Below are 27,759 nucleotides of genomic sequence, written 5' to 3'. Positions count from 1 at the left end.
TGCCAGAAAACACTACCTGCCCCAATGCGTAGTGCCGACTGTAAAGTTTGGTGGAGCAGGAATAATGGTCTGGGGCTGTTTTCCATGGTTCGGGTTAGAACCCTGAGTTCCAGTTAAGGGAAATCTTAACGCTACAGAATACAATGACATTCTAGATGATTCTGTGCTTCCAACTTTGTTGTAACAGTTTGGGGAAGGTATCCCCGGATGCACAAAACAAGGTCCCTACAGAAGTGGTTTGTTGATTGGTGTGGAAGAACTTGACTGGCCTGCACAGAGCGCTGACCTCAACCCCATCGAAAACCTTTGGGTTGAATTGGAACGCCATCTGCTAGCCAGGCCTAATCGCCCAAAATCAGTGCCCGACCTCATTAATGCTCTTGTTGCTGAATGGAAGCAAGTGCCCGCAACAATGTTCCAACATCTAGTGGAAATCCTTCCCAGAAGAGTGGAGGCTGTTTTGGCAGCAAAGGGGGGGACCAGCTCCATATTAATGCCCATGATTTTGGAATGCGATCTTCGATGAGCAGGTGCCACATACTTTTGGTCATGTCGTGTAGATTTTCCATTCAATTTGTTTTGCTTTTTGGATACCAAAATTGTGCTGGATGATTTAGCATAGCGATAGCTTGCTAGCTAGCCAACTAACCTTACCTATGCTAAATCGTCCAGCGGAATACCAAAAACGTGCTAACTGGCCGATAAGGAAATTTGGCCTTTTAAAGTGCCTTCGGAAAGTATTTAGACCCCTTAACTTTTTCCACATTTTGTTACGTTACAGCCCTGTTTAAAAATGGATTAAATTGTTTTTTTCCCCTCATCAATCTACACACAATATCCAATAATGACAAAGACAGGGTTTTAGACAAGTTTGCTAATTTTTTTTTATTAACTGAAATATGACATTTGCATAAGTATTCAGACCCTTTGCGCAGTACTTTGTTGAAGCACCTTTGACCGTGATTACAGCCTCAAGTCTTCTTGGGTAGAACGCTACAAGCTTGGCACACCTGTATTTGGGGAGTTTCTCCCATTCTTCTCTGCAGATCCTCTCAAACTCTGTCCGGTTGTATGGGGAGATATTTTCAGGTCTCTCCAAAGATGTTCGATCGGGTTCAAGTCCGGGCTCTGGCTGGGCCACTCAAGGACATTCAGAATCTTGTCCCGAAGCCACTCCTGCGTTGTCCTGTTGGAAGGTGAACCTTTGCCCCAGTCTGAGGTCCTGAGCACTCTGGAGCAGGTTTTCATCAAGCATTTCTCTGTACTTTGCTCCGTTCATCTCTTCCTCGATCCTGACTAGTCTCCCAGTCCCTGCCGCTGAAAAACATCCCCACAGCATGATGCTGCCACCACCATGCCTCACCGTAGGGATGGTGCCAGGTTTCCTCCAGACGTGACGCTTGGCATTCAGGCCAAAGAGTTCAATCTTGGTTTCATCAGATCAGAGAATCTTGATTCTCATGGTCTGAGAGTCTTTAGGTGCCCCTTGGCTAACACCAAGTGGGCTGTCATGAGCCTTTTACTGAGGAGTGGCTTCCTTCTGGCCACGCTACCAAAAGGGCCTAATTGGTGGAGTGCTGCAGAGATGGTTATCTTTCTGGAATGTTCTCCCATCTTCACAGTGGAACTCTGGAGCTCTACCAGAGTGACTGGCTCCCTGACCAAGGCCCTTCTCCCCCGATTGCTCAGTTTGGCCTGGTGGCCAGCTCTACGAATTCTTGGTGGTTCCAACTTCTTCCATTTCAGAATGATGGAGGCCACTGTGTTCTTGGGGACCTTCAATGCTGCAGAAATATTTTGGTAAAAATGTCTAAAAACCTGTTTTCCCTTTATCATTATGGGAATTTTGTGTGTTGATTGCACATTTTTTAAATGTATTTAATACGTTTTAGAATAAGGCTATAACATAACAAAATGTTGGAAAAGTCAAGGGATATGAGTATTTTCCGAAGGCACTGTAGGTGTTAGGGTTGGTTGTTGCTGGAATTATTAGAATTTATCTCTTTTTATTTTTGTATCACAAATATACGGTGATTGAACATACACTATCGCACAGTAGGTGGCGGCATGCACAAACACAATGGGCGAACGCCAAGATACCAAAGAAGAAGAACATCTCTAACTGGGGTAAAGGCCACTTCGGCTGCTTTCATCCGTTGGTCACATTGTATCCGGATAGTTTTTTATTTTTATAGCAAATTTGGAAACTGGACTTGCTTCTGAACTGACTTGAATCGTCCGTTCACATTCTCTGCGTTTAAAAACATATCTGCAAGAGAAATCAGACGTTTCAGAATGTTGCAAAACACAGGGTAAGTAACGTCAGCTAGCCTGCTAACGTTAGCCTCTTGGCTACATAACATACTATATAGTTGTCTAGTTTTCTCCTTCAAGCTTTTCGTAAGTGGTTGATTACTTGCATGTAACCAATTAGCTAAGCTGTAAGAGTAACATTTTTCGACGAGCATTGCGAAATACATTTTGTCCAGAAATTGTAACATAAACTGTGTTGCAATGTTAGCTAGCCAGGGTTAGCTTGTAAGCAGTTGTACATGAGAACTTGTTCTCAACTCGACTACCTGGTTAAATAAAGGTGAAATAAAATAAGTAAATAAAAAAAGCAAGTCATCTGGCTACGATAAAGAAAGTGAGTGAGTTGTCAGTGAACTTTGCTGTTTGTCTTTCACACGCATCCTCTTATCCTGTACATATCACCGTTACAATGTGTACCTACTAGTTATGTAACTATATATTTCAAACAGCTAGACTTAGATTTGTTTGTTTTTTGACTGGTTGTAAACTTAGCAGGCATTGTATCATGTAGGTGAATGCCTCGGTAAATAATATTAAAATGTCACAAAGACCTGATTGGGGAATGGAGATTCAGGCTTAAGGTCACCGGAGTGTAACAGCCAACCAATGAGTGACCTCTATCTCACACCACGGTCACAACATCGCGAGACTTCCAGGTACGCCTGGTCAGTGATTTGAGAAGTCGGTGAAATAATTGAAAAATTCGTCCTTATTCGTTAATTTTCTCTCAATCTAAAGGCACAACCTAGATTCGTGGCAATTTCTTAAGTAGTTGAACATGTTATTACCCCCAAACTCGTGAAAGTGACAAACTGACATTTTTAAAATGTAAAATAATAATATATATATATCCAGAACTTAATGGAGCAGCCCACCAATTGCGCAATATTTTATTTATTTAACTTTTTATTTAACTAGTTAAGCCAATTATTAATTATTTATTTATATTTATTTATCGAATGTGTCTTTTGATTTTTGACGGCCAGCCGTTCTGTTGCGAGACGGACCTTTTAGGTGTTTCTACGCCTGAGTTCAGCGAGCCAAAAGTCGCCATGACATCGCCTACAACTGTGATAAGAGGATTTCTATTGGAGAAGCAGTTTTAACCTGTCTTTGATAACACCACCTCATATTTTAATGAATGGTCTCTTGTCATATTATGCCAAAGTGATCCTGTCCTTGAGTATTCGCCAATCTCTTTGTGTTGTCATGCCAACTCCTTTTCTGTCATTGTCAAGACCCTTTTTTATTTATATATATTTATGTATATATATACATTTTTTCTTCATATTTGACAAACAGACGGGCACTCAGCCAACTTGAATGGAATGAATTCATTGTGTTAAATTCAGGTATATGGAACTGAACCCAACCCTGGTAGACTCTTGATAGTTCCACATATTGCTTTTGCAACAGTGTAACTTCAGTCCGTCCCCTCGCCCATACCTGTCGGTTACACTTTCACTAATTGAGGAGACAAAGATCTCTTGATTGGATGATGCCACCTCCCTGAAGGTGTTCTGTATGGATTTTTGCTCTATCTTCTAATTTCTTACATCCTGACCTAATGTACAATGTAGTAGCAGCAGCAGTCCTCCTGAACCTAGCCTATCCTGCCGAACAACCTATTCCTTTGTTGTGTGTGAATTACAGAAAGCTAGCGGGGAAAACCCTGTTCATTACAGGGGCAAGTCGTGGTATTGGGAAAGCCATCGCACTCAAAGCTGCTAAGGATGGTGCCAATGTTGTCATAGCTGCTAAAACAGCACAAGCCCACCCCAAACTACCCGGAACCATCTACACCGCTGCAGAAGAAAGTGAGTACAGCTTGACTTTAACTTAGCTTTTTTTCTGGCTTTAGGCTTAAACCACATGTTCACACTTTTGACATGTAACTTTCTGTATTTTCACCATTTAGTCCCTCCCAGTTTACCAGGAATTCTTGAGCTTCATGACTTCTGAATGATGTGATAATAAGTACATTGGTACGTGTTGCTTATCCCTGTGCGTGTTGCTAGTCGAGGCATTGGGAGGCAAAGCGTTGCCTTGTATCGTAGACGTCAGAGATGAGAAGCAGATTGGCGAGGCAGTGGAACAGGCCGTGCTGAAGTTTGGAGGTGAGCAGCAACAAGACATTACACCCCAAATGAAGGGAAAAAGCACAGAATAACCAAGTAATTAGTCATTTAGACCGTGTTTAATAACACGGAGCTAAAGTATCGCTCTCGAGTAGCGCAGCGGTCTAAGGCACTGCATCACAATGCTAGAAGCATCACTACAGAGCCTGGTTCGATCCTGGGCTGTATCACAACCGGCCGTGATCGGGAGTCCCATAGGGCGGTGCACAATTGGCCCAGCGTCGTTTGGGTTTGGCCGGTGTAGGCCTGTCATTGTAAATAAGAATTTGTTCTTATCTGGCTTAACTAGTTAAATTAAAAGTTAAATAAATAACATATTGCGCAATTGGTGGGCTGCTCCATTAAGTTCTGGGTCCATTCGGGTTAGAAGGGAAACCAGGAGAACCAGGAGCTCCACCTTCTCTCTTTGCAAATTACGGGCCGAATGCCCCCTTCCAAAATTCAAAGATGCTCACACCTGCGAAACCATGATTTGTGCAAATAAAACAAAAAAAATCTCAACTCAAATTCCAGAACTACTGCTGCTTGTTAGCTAACGCATTCTGTTCTTTCCTGACAGATTCTACTGTATCAATTATGTTTACGTTGATCTGTCCACGAGATTACACTGTGCTTATCTTTTCCATTTTGTTTGTTGTGGATTTAGGCGTATAGCTGGATCTACACAAACAATGTCATTGAACGTCATTTCGTCTTGAAATTAGTCTACTTTTGAGATCTGAAAACATCTCACAAGACTTTTTCATTTGTTAGTGAAGTGTCCCTTTTTTAATGTATGTCTGTATCCAGGTATTGATATCCTGGTGAACAATGCCAGTGCCATTAATCTGACGGGAACCCTGGAGACACCCATGAAGAAAGTGGACCTCATGTTGGGCGTCAACCTCAGAGGGACCTATCTGACGTGAGTGAATGAATACATACTAACAAACAGGATGGTCGACTCGGCCGTCATCTACGCAACCGTTTGATTGTGTGCTATTTTGCATTCTTGATTTATTCTAGAAAACTCTCTAAGCATTGGTATTGGTCGCCTAGCAGTTAGGAGCGAGCCAGCAACCCGTTGCCAGTTTGAAAGCCGGGTCTGATGGGGAAGATCTGGTAGGAAATGAGCTGGCAACTGGAGGGTTACTGGTATCAAATCCTAGATGTCCCCCCCCCCCACCACACACACACACACACACAACTGTTCCATGGGAGTAGAAATGTGGGTTGGGACCTTGAAGAATACGGTGATCTTAACGTTAAGAAGTAATTGTTTATTCATCACTATTTCATGCCAGCAGGTGGCAGTATAAACTGAGCTGCAATGTGCTGACTACCTTCTGTAACACAGGACCGTCAGCTGACTATCTTCTGTAGTAGTCAGAAAGGAAAATAACCTTTCCATAAACCCTTCAAAACAATTAGAAATAACTTCAAAACAACTGTTTATGCATTGGTTGTATTACCAACATACATGATAATGCACAATAACATCACAATCTCAAAATAATATCTTACTTTCACTTGTAAATGTCCCGTACCTCGGGCATAAAAAATATTGTCCCGCCCGGTAAATGATTGAGTGAAACCAACTGACCTCAGTCACGGAATAAATACATGCGTAGAACAGGTCTCATTCATACAATCAGATCGTTATAAACATTATCAGTAATGTCAGTAAATCATCACCTACAACTAAACACTATAAACCAACATGGTGTAAATCACAATAAAACAAAAATTAAATACCGTCTGGAGGGGGGGGGGGAAGGTTGTCGTCAGTGGGGACAGTCAGTCCATCCAATCTACCAACAGATCTTCAGAGGAGAGCGACCACAGCGGATACCAACGGAGATAAGTAGTCCAACAATAGAAATGAGTAGATCCTTTTAACCCTTAGCAACACAACTATATAAAACTTCTAAATACAAAACAACAGAGGGGCTTTGGAACTGAGGCTCGAGACTTCCTCATTCGCACCACTGTCACCCCAAACTTTTGCTCATCTGATGCTGGCTATTTAATAGGGAATTGAAGTGGAAGCTCCCCATCGGGAGGAGAAGCACTGAGACGGTTTAGACAAATTCAGGGCCGTCACACACACACCCCAAGCCGACCAATGCCATGGAAGGTACATGTTGGTGTGGGAAACTGAGAAAAGGCTCCTCACTGATATTCATGACTTTGCTGTGTTCACTCTCATCAGCTGGGGGGTAACGGGCCTTAACGTGTGAGATGGCGTCTGGGAATCCGAGAAACACCTACCATCACTTTCTTCTTCAAATATATTCAGGGCCTTGCGCCGTTCAATCTCCTCCAATTCCTCGGCGAAGGGGTAACAAGCCTTAAGGCGTGAGACATGGACAACGGCCATATCTTCACCTGTCCTTTTTCAGAGGGCCATTCTGCTCAACAATCCTATATGGTTCTTGCCATTTTGGAGAGAGCTTGGCTAAGAATGATTTTTCAGCTTTTAAGTACGGATGGAAGTGTAGCGACACCCGATCCATGACCTGGAGGTGTTAATGGCCCTACCATTCCAGTGTTTTGCTATATTGTATTTACTTTGCCACCATGGCCTTTTTTTACCTTTCCCTCTCTTATCTCACCTCAGTTGCTCACATCGTATATAGACTTGTTTCTACTGTATTATTGACTGTATGTTTGTTTTACTCCATGTGTAACTCTGTGTCGTTGTATGTGTCGAACTGCTTTGCTTTATCTTGGCCAGGTCGCAATTGTAATTGAGAACTTGTTCTCAACTTGCCTACCTGGTTAAATAAAGGTGAAATAAAATTAAAATCTACAGTTGGCTGGGTTTTCCGTGCATCGGCAAGACGGAACAGCGACTTCTAGTAAGATGAGGGGTGGTGTTGTCATTTTGTCAACATCCGCTGGTGCGCGATCTCTACTATTAAGGAATGCTCAAGGTTTTGCTCGCCTGAGGTAGAATACCTCATGATAAACTGTAGAGTACGCTATTTCCCAAGAGTTTATCTATTTCTACAATCTGAAGTACAGGAAATCAATTCCCAACACGACAGGGTACCCAGGCGGAACTTCACCTCACTCCACCCGAGGGGTCGTTTAGCGTCAGATATAATGGACCTTCTGTCCATGGCTTCGTGTTGTGGATCTTTCACCTCCTTCCACAGCTTCTCATTTGGCAGCGTGTTGGATGACCTGTTGTCCAGGATGGTTCTTCCTGTCCACGGGCCTATGGACAGGGGTAACACCAGCTTGTGCGGTATTGGCTGAAAGGTTTTGTGTTTTCAGGGACTCTTGGGGTTTCAGCTCTGGTCAGAGGAGGATGATCGTTCTTGTGATGGGAGTTAGGTGTGTTGACTTGTTGCACGGTTTGTGGTTTCTGGACTCGATACTGATTTGGACCTGTAGCCGGAGAATGTCTCTCTTTCAGGTCCAACAGAACGGCGGAGGGTCTTGGCTGGTGACTCTCTGGCTGTGGTTCATGGTCTAGCATTGGTGTCTGTTTCTTTCTCTGTTCATATTGCTGTTGACATCCTCTACCCTTCTCAAACTGCTGTCCCAGTCTAACCAGTCTGACTCTTTCTGAGTTGACTGGCCGGTAGTGGAATGATGTTCTTCAAGATCAATTTAATGACCCCCTTCCTCCTCAGTGCCAGTTTTCCTCCTCGGCACAGGGAGCGGTAACTGTATGCAAAGTCACCGATACTCTCTCTGTCCTTGCCCTTAATTCCTGGACTTTTTCCACATTTTGTTACGTTACAGCCTTGTTCTAAAAATAAAAAAATAAAAAATCCCCCTCATCAATCTACACACAATACCCCATAATGACAAATGATTTTAGTGTATATAATAAAAATTACATTTGCATAAGTATTCAGGCCCTTTACTCAGTACTTCGAGAGGGTTTCATTTGACGAAGAAGCCTTTCTGAAAAATGTATTACTGACTTGTTGTTTTTGCCAGGTCTCTAAGCTGTTGTTTTGCCAGGTCTCTAAGCTGTTGTTTTGCCAGGTCTCTAAGCTGTTGTTTTTGCCAGGTCTCTAAGCTGTTGTTTTTGCCAGGTCTCTAAGCTGTTGTTTTAAGTCTCTGTTGTTTTTGCCAGGTCTCTAAGCTGTTGTTTTTGCCAGGTCTCTAAGCTGTTGTTTTTGCCAGGTCTCTAAGCTGTTGTTTTGCCAGGTCTAAGCTGTTGTTTTGCCAGGTCTCTAAGCTGTTGTTTTGCCAGGTCTCTAAGCTGTTGTTTTCCCAGGTCTAAGCTGTTGTTTTGCCAGGTCTAAGCTGTTGTTTTCCCAGGTCTCTAAGCTGTTGTTTTCCCAGGTCTCTAAGCTGTTGTTTTCCCAGGTCTCTAAGCTGTTGTTTTGTTTAAGCTGCTGTTTTTGCCAGGTCTCTAAGCTGTTGTTTTGCCAGGTCTAAGCCAGGTCTAAGCTGTTGTTTTCCCAGGTCTCTAAGCTGTTGTTTTCCCAGGTCTCTAAGCTGTTGTTTTCCCAGGTCTCTAAGCTGCTGTTTTGCCAGGTCTCTAAGCTGCTGTTTTTGCCAGGTCTCTAAGCTGCTGTTTTTGCCAGGTCTCTAAGCTGTTGTTTTGCCAGGTCTCTAAGCTGTTGTTTTCCCAGGTCTAAGCTGTGCATCCCACATCTGTTGAAGAGTAAGAACCCTCACATCCTGAACCTCAGCCCACCGCTTAACCTGAACCCCATCTGGTTCAAAAACCACACAGGTAAGAAGGCTTCATCCGCTGTCTGAGTCTTCACTATCAGTCCTTTTCACCCGAAGTGTGCACTTCCCTTCACTGATTTGAAAAAGAAAATGGCTTCTATGGAAACTCCCCCTAGCACCTGCCTCCACCAATTCAATGCTTTTTTGATTTGTAGTGAACAAGTTGAGGAGAAAGGAGAGATTGTTGGGACCGTACCCTCTCTGTTTGCTATGCACTGAGAAAGATCTCGTTTTCAAATCACCGACTTGTGTTTTTAACCTGTTCTTTTTGTTGTGCCGTTGACGGTTTCCCTTTTAGCGTACACAATGGCCAAGTATGGCATGTCCATGTGTGTTCTGGGCATGGCCGAAGAGTTCAGAGGGTCCATCGCTGTCAATGCCTTGTGGCCTAAGACGGGTATGTGTTGAAAGATACCATTTACACGGCATAACCAGTTTTAATGACCCACAGTAGATATGAGAAGACTAGTTTGTCTCTTTGTTGTCATCTGGAATCCCATCAGTTCTTTCTAAATAACTTCCCATGTGCCAATAAAGTATTTTGAATTAATTTAAAATAAAACTGGTTTAATTCAAAGAAAGATGTATTTATTTTCTTAATGAATGTTGCGCTGTGTCCTCCAGCCATCCAGACTGCTGCTATGGAAATGTTAGGTGGTGCCGAGGTGGGTAAGCAGTGTCGCAACGTCGACATCATGTCAGACGCAGCCTACGCCATCCTCGGGAAGCCACGCAGCTACACCGGAAACTTCGTCATCGACGAGGAGATTCTGAAGACCGAGGGAATTAAAGACTTTGACATTTACGCCGTCGCTCCAGGTACGTGCACGGCGACGTGAGGTTTAATTAACGCAGGTATAAAACAGCCTGATACAGTAATCCACCCCCCCCCCCCCCCCCTAGAGTCTCTTGATGCGCTGGTGGGTCAATATAAGTTACATAATACAGAAATCACCGTCTAAATCAGTCAGTTTTAAGATGTTGATTTTTCATTGGATGGATCTGCAGTGTTCCGGTTACCTGCAGCCGAGCTACAGCGGTATTTGTCAGACCATTGGACGTTCCTGAAAATCAGCCTGGCCTATAAACTAATATGACCTCCTCTACGACCCCCACACGACCCCCACACGACCCCCACACGTGTCACAGGCCTCGTCTGCAGGTAACCGGGTACCAGTTTTAAAGAAAATGAATGGAAGTATTGATGTAGTTTTGTGTCCCCCCCCCCCAAAAAAGGTGTTAAATATGTGTAAAAACAATTTAAATACATTTGTTTCCTGAGCTTTCTTATATCTCCTAGATAGACAGACACTTCCAACCCTTCTTCCTTATGTATGTTTTGACTTGTCTTTTTTTGTTGCTATTTATGAATGTCATTTCAATGTGTTTCTATGGGATTTGGTACTGAAGGCCAATCAATTTGATCAAATATGTATTATATATATATATATATATATATATTTTTTAATACCTAAAGGGGGTCCTATAATTTTAAATCAAATGACTAAATAATCTATGGACCGTCTTAAAATAATTAAATATGTCACCTTATAACCTCTTCCCCTCCACCCCAACATCTTCGACTCTAATAATAATGTATAATGTTTTAATGATAATGTTTTAAGATGGTGTGGTTATGTTGTCCGCAGAGCAGAGGTGTGGTTATGTTGTCCGCAGAGCAGAGGTGTGGTCATTAATCAAGAAGAATCATTTAAATAAAGCCATTTTTTTAACATTATTTTTATTTTTACATCAGCAGTTGTCCCATTTTTACCCAGACTAAAACCCCAAGAGGCAATGATGCAGACGCACAGTGACTAAGAAAAAAACATGCTTGAAAGGCAGCAACGGAAAGGAGGAAACCTAAAGAGGAACCAGGCTCCGAGGGGTGGCCAGTCGTCTTCTGGCCGTACCGGGTGGTTATGCTAATAGTGTGTGTCTCCACAGGTAATGCACTGCTCCCAGACTTCTTCCTGGATGAGGCTGAGGCTCTGGTGCAGAACATGGGGGGTCAGGTTGTCATCCCAGTGGCTAAGGGTGACCCACGCAGCGCTGCTACCAGTGGGCCCATAGCGGAAACATTCAATATCATCAAGGGAGTCCTCAACCCTGACATTGTCAAATCCACTGGAGGAGTCTACAAATTCGACCTGTCTGGTAAGAAACTTGTTTTCAGCATTGTATGAATGTTTGTAATAGTGAATATATTCACCGTTGTTCACCTGCCAATTCATTAGGTACACAACTTGTACTGAGCCAAAGCCCTCTTTGCATCCAGAACAGAATGGGTTCTACAAGGTGTCGGGGAAAAGTTCCACGTTGGTCCATTGGACGACAGTACATTCATGCTGCCAGCAGCCCGTTCCATCTCATCCCAAAGATGCTATTGGCTGACTGGTCAGGCCACCAAAGTAAACTGAACTCCCTCCCTGAACTCCATGGACTCATGCTACTTAAACCAAATCCTGACTCTGCCATCAGCATGACTCAACAGGAACTGGGAATGGTCGGACCAGGCCATGTTTTTCCACTCATTTGTCCAGTGTTGGTGATCACGTGCCCCCTGGAGTGAAACACGGTGTGGCCGTCTCCTGCAATAGAACCATCCGTGACGAGGACCGACGAGTTGTGGGTTCTGAGATGTCGTTCTGCACACCACTGTTGTCCTGCGCCGTTATGTCTGTTTGTGGCCCACCTGTTAACTTGCATGATTCTTCTCTTTCTCCTTTAACCTCTCATCAACCAGCTGTTTTCACCCACAGGACTGCTGCTGACTGGATGTTTTGGTTTGTTGCATCATTCTCAGTAAACCCGAGACACTGTCGTGAGTGAAAAGCCCAGAAGGCCGTTTCTGAGATCCTGGATTCAGGGCACTTGGTACCGATTTATTTACCAGTCATCTACAGTCATCTACAGTCATCTACAGTCATCTACAGTCATCTACAGTCATCTACAGTCATCTACAGTCATCTACAGTCATCTACAGTCATCTACAGGGCATTCAGATTTATAGGCTTTAGTTACCAGTCATCTACAGTCATCTACAGTCATCTACAGTCATCTACAGTCATCTACAGTCATCTATAGTCATCTACAGTCATCTACAGTCATCTACAGTCATCTACAGGGCATTCAGATTTATAGGCTTTATTTACCAGTCATCTACAGTCATCTACAGGGCATTCAGATTTATACCGGTCATCTACAGGGCATTCAGATTTATAGGCTTTATTTACCAGTCATCTACAGTCATCTACAGGGCATTCAGATTTATACCAGTCATCTACAGTCATCTACAGGGCATTCAGATTTATCATCCAGTCATCTACAGGGCATTCAGATTTATACCGGTCATCTACAGTCATCTACAGGGCATTCAGATTTATACCAGTCATCTACAGTCATCTACAGGGCATTCAGATTTATACCAGTCATCTACAGTCATCTACAGGGCATTCAGATTTATACCAGTCATCTACAGTCATCTACAGGGCATTCAGATTTATACCGGTCATCTACAGGGCATTCAGATTTATACCGGTCATCTACAGTCATCTACAGGGCATTCAGATTTATACCGGTCATCTACAGTCATCTACAGGGCATTCAGATTTATACCAGTCATCTACAGTCATCTACAGTCATCTACAGGGCATTCAGATTTATACCGGTCATCTACAGTCATCTACAGGGCATTCAGATTTATACCGGTCATCTACAGTCATCTACAGGGCATTCAGATTTATACCAGTCATCTACAGTCATCTACAGGGCATTCAGATTTATACCGGTCATCTACAGGGCATTCAGATTTATACCGGTCATCTACAGGGCATTCAGATTTATACCGGTCATCTACAGTCATCTACAGGGCATTCAGATTTATAGGCTTTATTTACCAGTCATCTACAGTCATCTACAGGGCATTCAGATTTATACCGGTCATCTACAGGGCATTCAGATTTATACCGGTCATCTACAGGGCATTCAGATTTATACCGGTCATCTACAGTCATCTACAGGGCATTCAGATTTATACCGGTCATCTACAGGGCATTCAGATTTATACCGGTCATCTACAGGGCATTCAGATTTATACCGGTCATCTACAGTCATCTACAGGGCATTCAGATTTATACCAGTCATCTACAGGGCATTCAGATTTATACCGGTCATCTACAGGGCATTCAGATTTATACCGGTCATCTACAGGGCATTCAGATTTATACCGGTCATCTACAGGGCATTCAGATTTATACCAGTCATCTACAGGGCATTCAGATTTATACCGGTCATCTACAGGGCATTCAGAAAGTATTCAGACCCTTTGACTTTTTCCACATTTTGTTACGTTAAATTTTAGGATAAGGCCCCCTCAATCTACACACAACACCCCATAATGACAAAGCAAAAACTGAATTAAAAATGATTGCTAATTTATATTAAAATAACATTTAATATTCATTTACATAAGTATTCAAACTCTTTACACAGTAATTTGTTGAAGCACCTTTTGGCATCGATTACAGCCTCAAGTCTTCTTGGGTTTGACGCTACAAGCTTGGCACGCCTGTATTTGGGGAGCTTCTCCCAATTTTATCTGCTGATCCTCTCAAACTCTGTCAGGTTAGATGAGTGTTGCTGCACAGCTATTTTCAGATCTCTCCAGAGATGTTCGACCAGGTTCATGTCTGGGCTCTGGGTGGGCCACTCACGGACATTCAGAGACTTGTCCCGAAGCCACTCCTGCGTTGTCTTGGCTGTGTGCTTAGGGTTGTTGTCCTGTTGGAAGGTGAACCTTCACCCCAGTCTTATTCCATTTTAGAGCAAGGCTGTAACAAAATGTGGAGAAAGTCAAGGGGTCTGATTACTTTCCGAAGGCATTGTATAGATTAGAGGTCGACCGATTAATCGGAATGGCCGATTAATTAGGGCCGATTTCAAGTTTTCATAACAATCGGAAATCGGTATTTTGGGGCGCCGATTTTTATTATTATTTAATTTTTTCCACCTTTTTAATCTTTATTTAACCAGGCAAGTCAGTTAAGAACACATTCTCATTTTCAATGACGGCCTGGGAACGGTGGGTTAACTGCCTCGTTCAGGGGCAGAACGACAGATTTGCACCTTGTCAGCTCGGGAGATCCAATCTTGCAACCTTACAGTTAACTAGTCCAACGCAATAACAACCTGCCTCTCTCTCGTTGCACTCCACAAGGAGACTGCCTGTTACGCGAATGCAGTAAGCCAAGGTAAATTATAAAAAACAATCAATCATAATCACTAGTTAACTACACATGATTGATGATATTACTAGATATTATCTAGCGTGTTCTGCGTTTCATGTAATCTGACTGAGCATACAGGCATAGTATCTAAGTATCTGACAGGGGCGGTGGTAGGCAGAAGCAGGCGCGTAAACATTCATTCAAACAGCACTTTTGTGCGTTTTGCCAGCAGCTCTTCGTTGTGTGTCAAGCATTGCACTGTTTATGACTTCAAGCCTCTCAACTCCCGAGATGAGACTGGTGTAACCGAAGTGAAATGGCTAGCTAGTTAGTGCGCGCTAATAGCGTTTCAAACGTCACTCGCTCTGAGCCTTCTAGTAGTTGTTCCCCTTACTCTGCATGGGTAACGCTGCTCTGATGGTGGCTGTTGTCGTTGTGTTGCTGGTTGGAGCCCAGGGAGGAGCGAGGAGAGGGACACCTGATTTTCAACTAATCCAAGACTTCAAAACATGAGTAGTTGAATCAGGTGTGTTTTAGCTTGATCCTCTGTGATAAGAAGTCATGCAACACAACCCTGTACCCACACTGGTCCTCTGGGATAAGACGTCATGCAACACAACCCTGTACCCACACTGGTCCTCTGGGATAAGAGGTCATGCAACACAACCCTGTACCCACACTGGTCCTCTGGGATAAGACGTCATGCAACACAACCCTGTACCCACACTGGTCCTCTGGGATAAGAAGTCATGCAACACCTGTACCCACACTGGTCCTCTGGGATAAGAAGTCATGCAACACAACCCTGTACCCACACTGGTCCTCTGGGATAAGAGGTCATGCAACACAACCCTGTACCCACACTGGTCCTCTGGGATAAGACGTCATGCAACACAACCCTGTACCCACACTGGTGCTCTGGGATAAGAAGTCATGCAACACAACCCTGTACCCACACTGGTCCTCTGGGATAAGACGTCATGCAACACAACCCTGTACCCACACTGGTGCTCTGGGATAAGAAGTCATGCAACACAACCCTGTACCCACACTGGTCCTCTGGGATAAGAAGTCATCACTTCCCCTGTTTATCACTTCCCCTGTTTATCACTTCCCCTGTTTATCACTTCCCCTGTTTATCACTTCCCCTGTTTATCACTTCCCCTGTTTATCACTTCCCCTGTTTATCACTTCCCCTGTTTATCACTTCCCCTGTTTATCACCTCCCCTGTTTATCACCTCCCCTGTTTATCACCTCCCCTGTTTATCACTTCCCCTGTTTATCACTTCCCCTGTTTATCACTTCCCCTGTTTATCACTTCCCCTGTTTATCACTTCCCTGTTTATCACTTCCCCTGTTTATCACTTCCCTGTTTATCACTTCCCTGTTTATCACTTCCCCTGTTTATCACTTCCCCTGTTTATCACTTCCCTGTTTATCACTTCCCCTGTTTATCACTTCCCCTGTTTATCACTTCCCCTGTTTATCACTTCCCCTGTTTATCACTTCCCCTGTTTATCACTTCCCCTGTTTATCACTTCCCCTGTTTATCACTTCCCCTGTTTATCACTTCCCCTGTTTATCACCTCCCTGTTTATCTGTTTATCACTTCCCTGTTTATCACTTCCCTGTTTATCACTTCCCTGTTTATCACTTCTGTTTATCACTTCCCCTGTTTATCACCTCCCCTGTTTATCACCTCCCCTGTTTATCACTTCCCCTGTTTATCACTTCCCCTGTTTATCACTTCCCCTGTTTATCACCTCCCCTGTTTATTTCCCTGTTTATCACCTCCCCTGTTTATCACCTCCCCTGTTTATCACTTCCCCTGTTTATCACCTCCCCTGTTTTCATCACCTCCCCTGTTTTCATCACTTCCCCTGTTTTCATCACCTCCCCTGTTTTCATCACCTCCCCTGTTTTCATCACCTCCCTGTTTTCATCACTTCCCCTGTTTCATCACTTACTCCCCTGTTTTCATCACTTCCCCTACTCCCCTGTTTTCATCACCTCCCCTGTTTTCATCACTTCCCCTGTTTTCATCACCTCCCCTGTTTTCATCACCTCCCCTGTTTTCATCACTTCCCCTACTCCCCTGTTTCACTACACTCGGTGGACAACGCAGGCAACTCCGAAAGTCATTATTTTGTAATGTTTGCCTGTCCATTAGGCTCCATCTTCAGTTGCTGTGAAGGGGAGGCTATAGTAGTGTGTCTGTGTTCCAGGTGAGCATGCAGGAGTGTGGTTCATAGACATGAAGAACGGTGGGGGCAGCGCGGGTAGTGGGGAACCCCCAGTCAAAGCTGACGTGGTCATGACCATGGACAGCGCCGACTTCACCAAGATGTTCGCAGGTTAGTGTGACTGACTGGATAGCTGGGTCGTGTTCATTGGGTACGAAACGGATGAAAACAGAACTGAAACAGGGAGGGGAATACCTGCCACTACCTGGGTCCTATTCACCGTAGCAAACCATTTTTGCAACATTTGGTTCCTATTGAATATGACTCTAGACTGGTCCAATGAGAAACGTTTCTGTTTGCCTGATGAACACGTTAGATTTTTTTCATTAGTAATTTCTGATGTCTTTGCCACTATAGTTCTCTCTTTAGTGATACACATTGTGCTGCTTTCTTCTTGTTGTGGTTCTCCCTCTCGTAACATGTTGTGTGGTTCTCCCTCTCGTAACATGTTGTGTGGTTCTCCCTCTCGTAACATGTTGTGGTTCTCCCTCTCGTAACATGTTGTGGTTCTCCCTCTCGTAACATGTTGTGGTTCTCCCTCTCGTAACATGTTGTGGTTCTCCCTCTCGTAACATGTGGTTCTCCCTCTCGTAACATGTTGTGGTTCTCTCTCGTAACGTGGTTCTCCCTCTCGTAACATGTGGTTCTCCCTCTCGTAACATGTGGTTCTCCCTCTCGTAACATGTGGTTCTCCCTCTCGTAACATGTGGTTCTCTCTCTCGTAACATGTTGTGTGGTTCTCTCTCTCGTAACATGTTGTGGTTCTCCCTCTCGTAACATGTTGTGGTTCTCCCTCTCGTAACATGTTGTGGTTTGGTTCCCTCTCGTAACATGTGGTTCTCCCTCTCGTAACGTGGTTCTCCCTCTCGTAACATGTGGTTCTCCCTCTCGTAACGTGGTTCTCCCTCTCGTAACGTGGTTCTCCCTCTCGTAACGTGGTTCTCCCTCTCGTAACGTGGTTCTCCCTCTCGTAACGTGGTTCTCCCTCTCGTAACATGTGGTTCTCCCTCTCGTAACATGTGGGTTAACATGTGGTTCTCCCTCTCGTAACATGTGGTTCTCCCTCTCGTAACATGTGGTTCTCTCTCTCGTAACATGTTGTGTGGTTCTCCCTCTCGTAACATGTTGTGTGGTTCTCCCTCTCGTAACATGTTGTGTGGTTCTCCCTCTCGTAACATGTTGTGTTCTCCCTCTCGTAACATGTGTGGTTCCCTCTCGTAACATGTTGTGGTTCTCCCTCTCGTAACATGTTGTGGTTCTCCCTCTCGTAACATGTTGTGTGGTTCTCTCTCTCGTAACATGTTGTGTGGTTCTCCCTCTCGTAACATGTTGTGGTTCTCTCTCTCGTAGCATGTTGTGGTTCTCTCTCTCGTAACATGTTGTGGTTCTCTCTCTCTCTCCAGGCAAACTAAAACCCACCATGGCCTTTATGTCAGGGAAGCTGATGATTAAAGGAGACATGAGCCTGGCTATCAAGATGGAGAAGATGATGTCCATGATGAAGTCTAAACTCTAAATTATAACAACGAGGAGATGCCTATTCACTACATCTGTGGCCTTCAAGACAACTGGGAACTTTATAATATAATACAAATTATAATCTGACTGTTAAAAATGGTGATGGGGTGTTTCCTCCAACACATTGGTGCGGCTGGCTTCCGGGTTGGATGGGCGCTGTGTCAAGAAGCAGTGTGGCTTGGTTGGGTTGTGTATCGGAGGATGCATGACTTTCAACCTTCGTCTCTCCCGAGCCCGTACGGGAGTTGTAGCGATGAGACAAGATAGTGGCTACTAACCATTGGATACCACGAAATTGGGGAGAAAAATTCAACAACAAAAAATTGTGATAGTGAGATCTTCAGGTCGGAGAATTCCACGACGGTGCCTGAATTTCTGAATTCGGACGTTATAGATTTACAAGTTCCGTGTTGTCTAAAATGGTACCCTGTAATAGAGGGAACCCGAGTGTCAATTTGGGACATACCCAGAATGTCTAACGAAATGTGCCGTTTTCCATCTCTCTGAATGTGTCCTAATGAACTGTCCCTCCTCCCTCTTATTCTCTAATCATGCAGTTTTCTAATAAACCCGTTGTTTTAATTGTACTGCTGTTGTCTGTTTTGTCGTCGTGGCTCACATTGTTCAGTAAATCCCCGGGACACTCGGGGGGTGTCTCTCTGGATAACCGCGTCAGCTGAATAACTGAAATGTTGAATTTACAAACTAGAAGATACAGTAGAAATTAATGTCATGTCAAGTATGAGTGTTACAAATATATTATGAATAGTGTCTTGGTTTGAGCAGATGAATCAATAGTATATCAAATAAAGGTTTGATTTAAATAAAATAATAAAATAAATAGAACAGCTGTGTGTGTGTGTGTGTGCTTAAGGGGTGGATGTGTGGAGAGTTCCAATGTTGCTTCCACTGGGGGCCCATAAGGTCAACGGCATCTGTTGAGGAGGCTGAAACGTGTCCCCAAGTGGATCTTCCAGCAAGACAGCTGTAAGTTGCTTGGGGTATGTCTCTATCAGTTTTGCACATCGAGAGACTGACATTTTTGATGCTAGTTAGGCGGGCGGGTGCTGGCAGCGAACGGTTGAAAAGCATGCATTTGGAGAGTGTGCAAATTGGCGTGGGTCTAGGGTTTCTGGGATGATGGTGTTGATGTGAGCCATGACCAGCCTTTCAAAGCACTTCATGGCTTCAGACGTGAGTGCAGTCGTTTAGGCAGGTTACCTTAGTGTTCTTGGGCACAGACACTTTGGTTGTCTGATTAAAACATGTTGGTATTACAGACTCGGACCATGAGAGGTTGATGATGTCAGTGAAGACGTCATCGATGCACTTATGGATAAAGCCAATGACAGATGTGGTGGTGTACTTCTCAATGCCATCGGAAGAATCCCAGAACATGTTCCAGTCTGTGATAGCAAAACAGTCCTGCAGTTTAGCATCTACTTCATCTGACCACTTTGTTATTGATCTAGTCACAGGTGCTTCCTGCTTTAATTTTTAGCTTGTAAGCAGGAATGAGGAGGAAATAATTATGGTCAGATTTGCCAAATGGAGGGCGAGGGAGAGCTTTGTATGCACCTCTGTGTGTGGAGGTTGTCCATAGTTATTTTTCCCTCCGGTTGCACATTTACCATGTTGATAGACATGAGGTAAAGCTGATTTCAGTTTCCCTGCATAATTAAAGTCCCAGGCTACTAGGAGCGTCGCCTCCGGCATTTTCTTGTTTGCTTATGAGTACAGCTCATTCAATGACTGGCACAGCTGTTAACGACCCACATTACCCTAATGGTGATGCGTCTTTACACATTTAAATCAAAATGCCTCAAGTCAATTGCTTGGTCTGACATGTAATACATATAAATACAGTAAAGTACACATACCAAAAGATAAAGTAGTAGTTGTTTTTGACGGTGCCCACTGATTTAATAGTCATAATGAGGGTGCCCACTGATTTAATAGTCATAATGAGGCTCATTTCACACTGGTTTTTAGACAATAAGAGCTTACACAATCGTATTTGTGTAAATTCTACGTCGTTCTGTTGGTGCTGGTGCCACTGAGTAGGTAGGCTGATACCCCATTTCATGGATGTACAATCTCTAGTTTAATAATCTCTAGTTTAATCTGTAAAATGCAATTCTAAAGTCTAATACATACAATACACCGTGTGATTTCACCAGTTGTTGTAGACTATACCCACGCAAATGTGACTGTTTACTCAGAGCACTATAGGCTACCCAACGGAGCTTCGATGCAATAATATAGTTTTTACATTGTGACTCTTTTGGTCGCGAAAAATTGACAATTTACCCGGTTTCACAAAAAAATATGTTTTCTGTCTACAAAGGCAAATCTATACTGAACAAAAAATAGAAATGCAACAACTTTAAAAGAGTTGAGGCAATTAAAATGAATTCATTAGGCCCTAATCTATGGATTTCACATGACTGGGCAGGGGCACAGCCTTGGGTGGACCTGGCAGGGCATAGGCCCACCGACTGGGGAGCCAGGCCCAGCCAATCAGAATGAGTTTTTCCTCAAAGGGCTTTATTACAGACCACAATACTCCTCAGTTTCATCAGCTGTCAGTTTTAAAGTGAACAAAAATTCTCCATTTGTCATATCCTGGAAGGTCTAGTGAAGGAGGGGAAGAAACAGAGCAGTTAATGGCTAAATGTTCAGGTAATTCCCCGACGATTCTACATGTTGATTCGACAACACCAAACAGCTGATCTGTAACACACCATGGCCAACTGCTACTTCGAGCCGTCAGTCTTTCTGCCACGTTTTCTTAAAGGTTCTGTAGTTCTGCTGCTGAAGGTGGGTCTGGTTGTGGCAGCACGGGGAGGATCAGGTTCCCGAAGGACGAGTCTTGAGTGATGAAGAAACCAGAAGAGTGTGTATGGGCATGCTGTAACAACAACAACAACAACACAAGGAAGATGAGTTACACAATAATGTACGAGAACAATAACCGCGGCAACCAGGAAGCCTTAGTCGGACAGTACAGCAACAAACTTCACTTCCTGTATATACAGAGAGCAGTATGGCTCTGGAGCCACCTATAAGCTACCCAAGGGCCCTGTTAAAAATCCCAGATCTGAAGTGGTTGGATTGGTCTAAGTTACAGTGTGGTCACCTCGTTTACATCCGTCCAATCACTTATAGATCTATGCATACTTAAAAACGGAAACAAGGAAGGAAGGAAGGATGCATTTCTGAAGTTCTACAACGAGGTCAAGACCTTACCTGCAGAGCTGCTTCCTGCTGGGCAGTGATGTGCTGCTGCTCAGTGTGGTGTCTGAAGGCTTTATTCAGGGCAGGTCTGGAGAGAGGGATGGAGGGGTAGAGGTCAGGGGTCACACGCGTCACTGAATCAAGGTATGCATCCCAAATTGCACCAATATTCCCTATATAGTACATGTACTACTTTTGAGTTTTGACCAGAGGCTTATGGGCCCTGGTCTATAGTAGAACACCGGGAGTGGGCCCTGGTCTATAGTAGAACACTGGGAGTGGGCCCTGGTCTATAGTAGAACACTGGGAGTGGGCCCTGGTCTGTAGTAGAACACTGGCAGTGGGCCCTGGTCTATAGTAGAACACTGGGAGTGGGCCCTGGTCTGGCAGTGGGCCCTGGTCTGTAGTAGAACACTGGCAGTGGGCCCTGGTCTATAGTAGAACACTGGGAGTGGGCCCTGGTCTATAGCAGAACACTGGCAGTGGGCCCTGGTCTATAGCAGAACACTGGCAGTGGGCCCTGGTCTATAGTAGAACACTGGGATTGGGCCCTGGTCTATAGTAGAACACTGGGATTGGGCCCTGGTCTATAGTAGAACACTGGGATTGGGCCCTGGTCTATAGCAGGGCACTGGTCTAGAGCAGAACACTGGGAGTGGGCCCTGGTCTATAGCAGAACACTGGCAGTGGGCCCTGGTCTATAGCAGAACACTGGGAGTGGGCCCTGGTCTATAGCAGAACACTGGCAGTGGGCCCTGGTCTATAGCAGAACACTGGCAGTGGGCCCTGGTCTATAGTAGAACACTGGGAGTGGGCCCTGGTCTATAGCAGAACACTGGGAGTGGGCCCTGGTCTACAGCAGAACACGGAGTGGGCCCTGGTCTATAGCAGAACACTGGGAGTGGGCCCTGGTCTATTGTAGAACACTGGGAGTGGGCCCTGGTCTATAGCAGAACACTGGGAGTGGGCCCTGGTCTATAGCAGAACACTGGGAGTGGGCCCTGGTCTATAGCAGAACACTGGCAGTGGGCCCTGGTCTATAGCAGAACACTGGGAGTGGGCCCTGGTCTATAGTAGAACACTGGGATTGGGCCCTGGTCTATAGTAGAACACTGGGAGTGGGCCCTGGTCTTTAGTAGAACACTGGGAGTGGGCCCTGGTCTATAGCAGAACACTGGGAGTGGGCCCTGGTCTATAGCAGAACACTGGGAGTGGGCCCTGGTCTATAGCAGAACACTGGGAGTGGGCCCTGGTCTATAGCAGAACACTGGCAGTGGGCCCTGGTCTATAGCAGAACACTGTATGAGACACAACCAGTGGGCCCTTTATTAGAACACTGAGTGGGCCCACAACAGAACACTGGGATGGGCCCTGACAGATACATGTTCATTCCTAATACCTGGCTGGGCAGGGTTATTCACTGGATGGGCCCTGGTTATGTAGAACACTGGGAGTGGGCCCTGGTCTATAGCAGAACACTTCTCCTTGTCCAGGTCAGCCAAAAAGCCACACTGGATTGGGCCCTTGTTCTGGCAGAACATGGCATGGGCCAAAAAACAGAAGATCATGAAAATAATCAGCACAAATAGCTGGGCCCTGGTCTATAGTTATCCAGGGCTCTATTCTAGCTAGCTCTTATCCTGGTCTATAGCAGACTCTTCTTAGCTTGCTCTTATCAGAACACTGGGATTGGGCCATGGTCTATAGCACTCTATTCAGCTGGGCTCTTATCCAGGACTCTATTCTAGCTAGCTCTTATCCAGGGCTCTATTCTGGCCCTGCTCTTATCCAGGGCTGGGCCCTATTCTGGCAGAACACTTATGAGCTCTATTCTGACACGACCCACTATTGACAGATACATGCTACCTGGCTCTTATCCAGGGCTCTATTCTTGCTAGCTCTTATCCAAAATGGCCATTGGTTCTTGTTCAGGGCTCTATTCAGCAGAAGATAGCTCTTATCCAGGGCTCAAATTCTGGCTAGCTCTTATCCAGGGCTCTATTCTGGCTAGCTCTTATCCAGGGCTCTATTCTAGCTAGCTCTTATCCAGGACTCTATTCTTGCTAGCTCTTATCCAGGACTCTATTCTGGCTAGCTCTTATCCAGGGCTCTATTCTGGCTAGCTCTTATCCAGGGCTCTATTCTGGCTAGCTCTTATCCAGGGCTCTATTCTAGCTAGCTCTTATCCAGGACTCTATTCTGGCTAGCTCTTATCCAGGGCTCTATTCTAGCTAGCTCTTATCCAGGACTCTATTCTAGCTAGCTCTTATCCAGGACTCTATTCTAGCTAGCTCTTATCCAGGGCTCTATTCTGGCTAGCTCTTATCCAGGGCTCTATTCTGGCTAGCTCTTATCCAGGGCTCTATTCAATCAGATATTATTCAGCCAACATCTGCATAGCGGTTGTTTTGGCGGTGTCAGAGGGGGAACAGTGTTCGAGCTGTCAAATCCACAAGCGGCTCCAAATACATTATATCTAAAGCAGACAATGTGACTCTGTGCAACCAATGGCAATAAGAGAAATCCCATGCAGCCTTGTTCGCAAATTGAAACACTGGAATGTGAGATGTAATCTACACTTCGATTATGACGATAGAAATCTTCATTATTTCGTGGAAATGTAACAAGCACACTAAATCGTTTGATAAACTGATTATGGCAGTAGGCCAGTAGTCATGTAAACACTTTACTCTGATTATCATAAATCGGTGTGAGGTCCAAATGTAAGTATGCGTATTAAAACACCTGGTTCTTTTGAATTAAAAGGTTAATTGGAGTTGCCGGCGGTGTATTTCATCTGCCAGCATCAGTAGCCCAATCCTCCTCCCCTTTTCCCCAAATAGATCTTCGTCGTGCAATTTGCCATCTAACTAAGATGTTTGGTGCAGTATTTCTCAAGTGGATTTTTGTTGTTGTAAAACTCATGTATCGTTGCAAAGCAGCTAGTTAGCGACACAAGGTGAAAACACTGAGCTGGGAGAAAGACAGAATCCTTCATGGCTGTACTGATGAACTTGTTTCGCCCCTGCTGTGTACCGGAGTCCTCCTAGGAAGAGCTGGCTAAACTAGCACAGTGTCCTTCGCTCCAGCCTTCCAAACTCCTGCCATCGCTGTCGTTATACAGAACTGCTGGAAAACAGTGTCTACCGGTGTACAGCTGCCTAACAAGCTACGGTTGTTACATTTACATTACATTTAAGTCATTTAGCAGACGCTCTTATCCAGAGCGACTTACAAATTGGTGAATTCACCTTCTGACATCCAGCGTCTCCAACGCTCCTTCTGTGCGGTTTATCGGTAGCTGGCATCCAACGTTATTGTGCATTAACGCCACCTACTGTACTGGAGTGTAGTGGTGGGTCGTTCCCGAACGAACGGATCTTTTTGGTGAACGTCGGGAACCGAATCGCATCGGTGAAAGAGCCGTTCATTTGGCTCCCTGATTGGCTTACTGCTAATACGTCTCTCTGAGCTCAAAACAATGTTTTTCTGCAGATAAGTTACATTAGGCCGAAAGTCTCGGAATGCCCATCAGTACTCGAGTATAAAGAGGGGTTCCTGCAGACACAGGAACGCCCCAAATTGCAAACTGCAGTTCCACCCTTCCCTAAAAAAACCTTCTCTTGCTCAGACCAAAACATAATCCTTATAATACATACAGGAACTGTTCTGACCGGTGTCGGATGGGAAGCATGCGGATGACTTTATGCGTGAGTGAAACGAATGTGGAAAAACTAAGTATTCATCTTAGAAATATAGTTTTCACACAAACTTTATATCTCCGAACTCAAAATCAAATAGAATTCGCAAAAATAACACGGTCACTGCGGTAGAACGCCTACTTTGATTGGTCACTGCGGTAGAACGTCTACTTTGATTGGTCACTGTGGAAGAACGTCTACTTTGATTGGTCACTGTGGAAGGACGTCTACTTTGATTGGTCACTGTGGAAGAACGTCTACTTTGATTGGTCACTGTGGAAGAACGTCTATTTTGATTTTGTCACTGTGGTAGGACGTCTACTTTGATTGGTCATTGTGGTATTGGTCGATTTTCTACATTTATTTAAGTCCCATCATCAGGTATTGGACTAACCTGGTCACTGGGAAGATGCTCTCAAAAGGTCGGTGCCCGTAGAGGTGAGCAGTACAATTATGAGATGGAGTGACGTCAGAATGCCACCAGGCCGCAAGCGAAGTCGGGAGAAGAGGAATATTGGGACACAGAAAGGTGGATTTCTGAGGAGGAATGGAGAGGGGAAATGAGAAAGAGGAGGTTGAAAAGAATGAGGAAAGCAGAGGTTGGTTTTGAATCTGAGGAAGAGGGTGATAAAAATGGAGATGGCGTGTCGAAGAAGATTGGTGTCAAGTGCAAACAGAGTGAGCCGTGCACCAGACCGAATTATGGAAGTGAATGAGGAGGAAGGTGTGGTGAAGAGCTCAGAACCCGAGCCTGACATCAATGGACAGGATAAAGAAGAACCTGGTCCAGTAGGCCTGACATCAATGGACAGGATAAAGAAGAACCTGGTCCAGTAGGACTGACATCAATGGACAGGATAAAGAAGAACCTGGTCCAGTAGGAGTGACATCAATGGACAGGATAAAGAAGAACCTGGTCCAGTAGGAGTGACATCAATGGACAGGATAAAGAAGAACCTGGTCCAGTAGGAGTGACGTGTTTAAGGTGGATCCTTGCCTTTTGGCTGATCCAGTTGTGGGTTCAGGGAGGTGGTGGGGGTGGCTGATCCAGTTGTGGGTTCAGGGAGGTGGCTGATCCAGTTGTGGGTTCAGGGTGGTGGTGGGGGGAGTTGGCTGATCCAGCTGTGGGTTGGGTTCAGTTGTGGGAGGGTGGGGGGGGGAGTGGCTGATCCAGTTGTGGGAGGGTGGTGGGGGGGAGAGAGTTGGCTGCAGTTGAATCAGTGAAGGTAACCTAGGTTAGCTGTAGTGGACTTGTGATATTTATTTGTGCTATTTCTGCCAAGGGGGAGCCGGCGCTCCGTGTCACGCAACTTGGGTCAAGTTCTGTTTCTTGCTTTGCTTTTAGAAACAAGGCACCTTTGAAAGGAGTGATTTCTAGGGTAACTTTAGGCGTGGAAGTTGAAGATTCCTGGTGTTTGTGGTGTGACGCCGATCTGGTGGTGAAACATATCAGTCCTTTTGAGTTTTGAGTCAGTCTTTACAGAACGAGGTCATGTTCAGTTATCCTCTGTCCCTCCCCGAACCAGGGACCCTCTGCACACAGACATCGTTACCCATCGCTCCACAAAAGCGGCGGCCCTTGCAGACCAAGGGGAACTATGACTTCAAGGTCTCAAAGAGAGTGACGTCACCGATTGAAACGCTATTAGCGCGCACCACCACTAACCAGCTAGCCGTTTCACATCGGTTACATCAGTCTTTACCCAACAAGGTCACGTTAAGATATCAGTTAACCAGTGCTTTTGTGGCGAATCCATTGTACTGTTTCAGGTGCCACGTTTATGGTCATGTCGCAGCCGTGTGCAGGAGGGAGATCCCAAGATGTGGGACGTGTGCAGGAGGGCATGGGACAGAGGACTGTGTTATTTCGGTGGATAAAGTTGTGTGTCAACTGTAGGGGTGCTCATGTTACTGGGGATAGGAAGTGTCCGGGGGGGAAGGTGGCAGGTTGATGTGGTCAGAGTCAGAGTCGTATTGGGGGCGGTAAAGCAACATCGACGGCAACCGCCATTAAACCTCACAGGAAGGAAGTTTAATCATTAGGTAGACATTTCAGATGTGTCCATATAAAAACAGGCCTATTGTGGAACTCGTTCTTCTTGCAAAGCATGTAAACGTTTTAAAAACGAACTATTACATGAATCTGACTATCCACAATAACCGTATTGTTGTGTGTCCGTATCCCCGATTTGACAGCTCCAACGCGGTTACACTACTTGAGGTAGAAAGACCTGAATTTCCGCGATGCGGATTGAATTGAGCCCCAGGACTCTGCATCAACAAGCCGCACAAAACGCCCTGGATATTCGACCCTGACTTTTGCTACTTGACTTACCCGGTGCAGGCGACGCCATGTCAGAAAGACTGGTTGCAGCCTAAACAATATAAAACATTAAATAGAGCCAGCTATCACAGTGTTAGTTAACATCTACACTGGGGACAGACGAATCGACCACGGATAACAGATGTTTCAGATTTTACCCATCGTTCAAATAGCTACACAACTATCACATATAATCGTATGTTTAACTCCAACTAAACTACTTCACTAGATACAGAAACAAACACCGCTAAATTATGATGTTTTGTACTCTGTCAGCATGTCAACAAAAGTCACGTGATTGCTGAAAGTGTCATTACTTCCGGTTACTGTTATTCTACTTCCGAGACTGCGCAGTGCCAGTCAGCTGAAAGCTT

The 27,759-nt window shown here is 44.8% G+C and overlaps 1 protein-coding gene across 2 annotated transcripts; it reads left to right on the top strand.

Moving 5' to 3' along the window:
- The first annotated feature begins 2,102 nt into the window (after positions 1-2,102).
- hsdl2 (hydroxysteroid dehydrogenase like 2) lies at positions 2,103-18,711 on the top strand. 2 transcript variants are annotated; one of them, XM_064977230.1, is made up of 10 exons: positions 2,104-2,312; positions 3,967-4,130; positions 4,332-4,430; positions 5,241-5,355; positions 9,032-9,135; positions 9,433-9,531; positions 9,759-9,953; positions 11,082-11,291; positions 16,589-16,717; positions 18,010-18,711. In XM_064977230.1, exons 1-10 carry the CDS (start codon positions 2,296-2,298, stop codon positions 18,120-18,122), a joined length of 1,245 nt encoding a protein of 414 aa, XP_064833302.1. In that variant the 5' UTR covers positions 2,104-2,295; the 3' UTR covers positions 18,123-18,711. The 2 variants fall into 2 exon arrangements, with proteins under 2 accessions (XP_064833303.1, XP_064833302.1); XM_064977231.1 differs by lacking the exon at positions 4,332-4,430 and having other exon boundaries at positions 2,103-2,312.
- Positions 18,712-27,759: the final 9,048 nt, after the last annotated feature.

The sequence above is a fragment of the Oncorhynchus masou genome, chromosome 11 (assembly GCF_036934945.1).
Source record: "Oncorhynchus masou masou isolate Uvic2021 chromosome 11, UVic_Omas_1.1, whole genome shotgun sequence".
Lineage (NCBI taxonomy): Eukaryota > Metazoa > Chordata > Actinopteri > Salmoniformes > Salmonidae > Oncorhynchus > Oncorhynchus masou.
Note: the sequence above shows the minus strand (reverse complement) of the source record. Positions and strands in the feature narration are given on the sequence as shown.

What these genes read in the sequence shown, in the direction of transcription:
- hsdl2 (XM_064977230.1), top strand. An exon ending in CATTTACGCCGTCGCTCCAG is followed by an intron (nt 9,954 to 11,081) that starts GTACGTGCACGG and finishes GTGTCTCCACAG; the next exon opens with GTAATGCACTGCTCCCAGAC. An exon ending in CTACAAATTCGACCTGTCTG is followed by an intron (nt 11,292 to 16,588) that starts GTAAGAAACTTG and finishes TCTGTGTTCCAG; the next exon opens with GTGAGCATGCAGGAGTGTGG.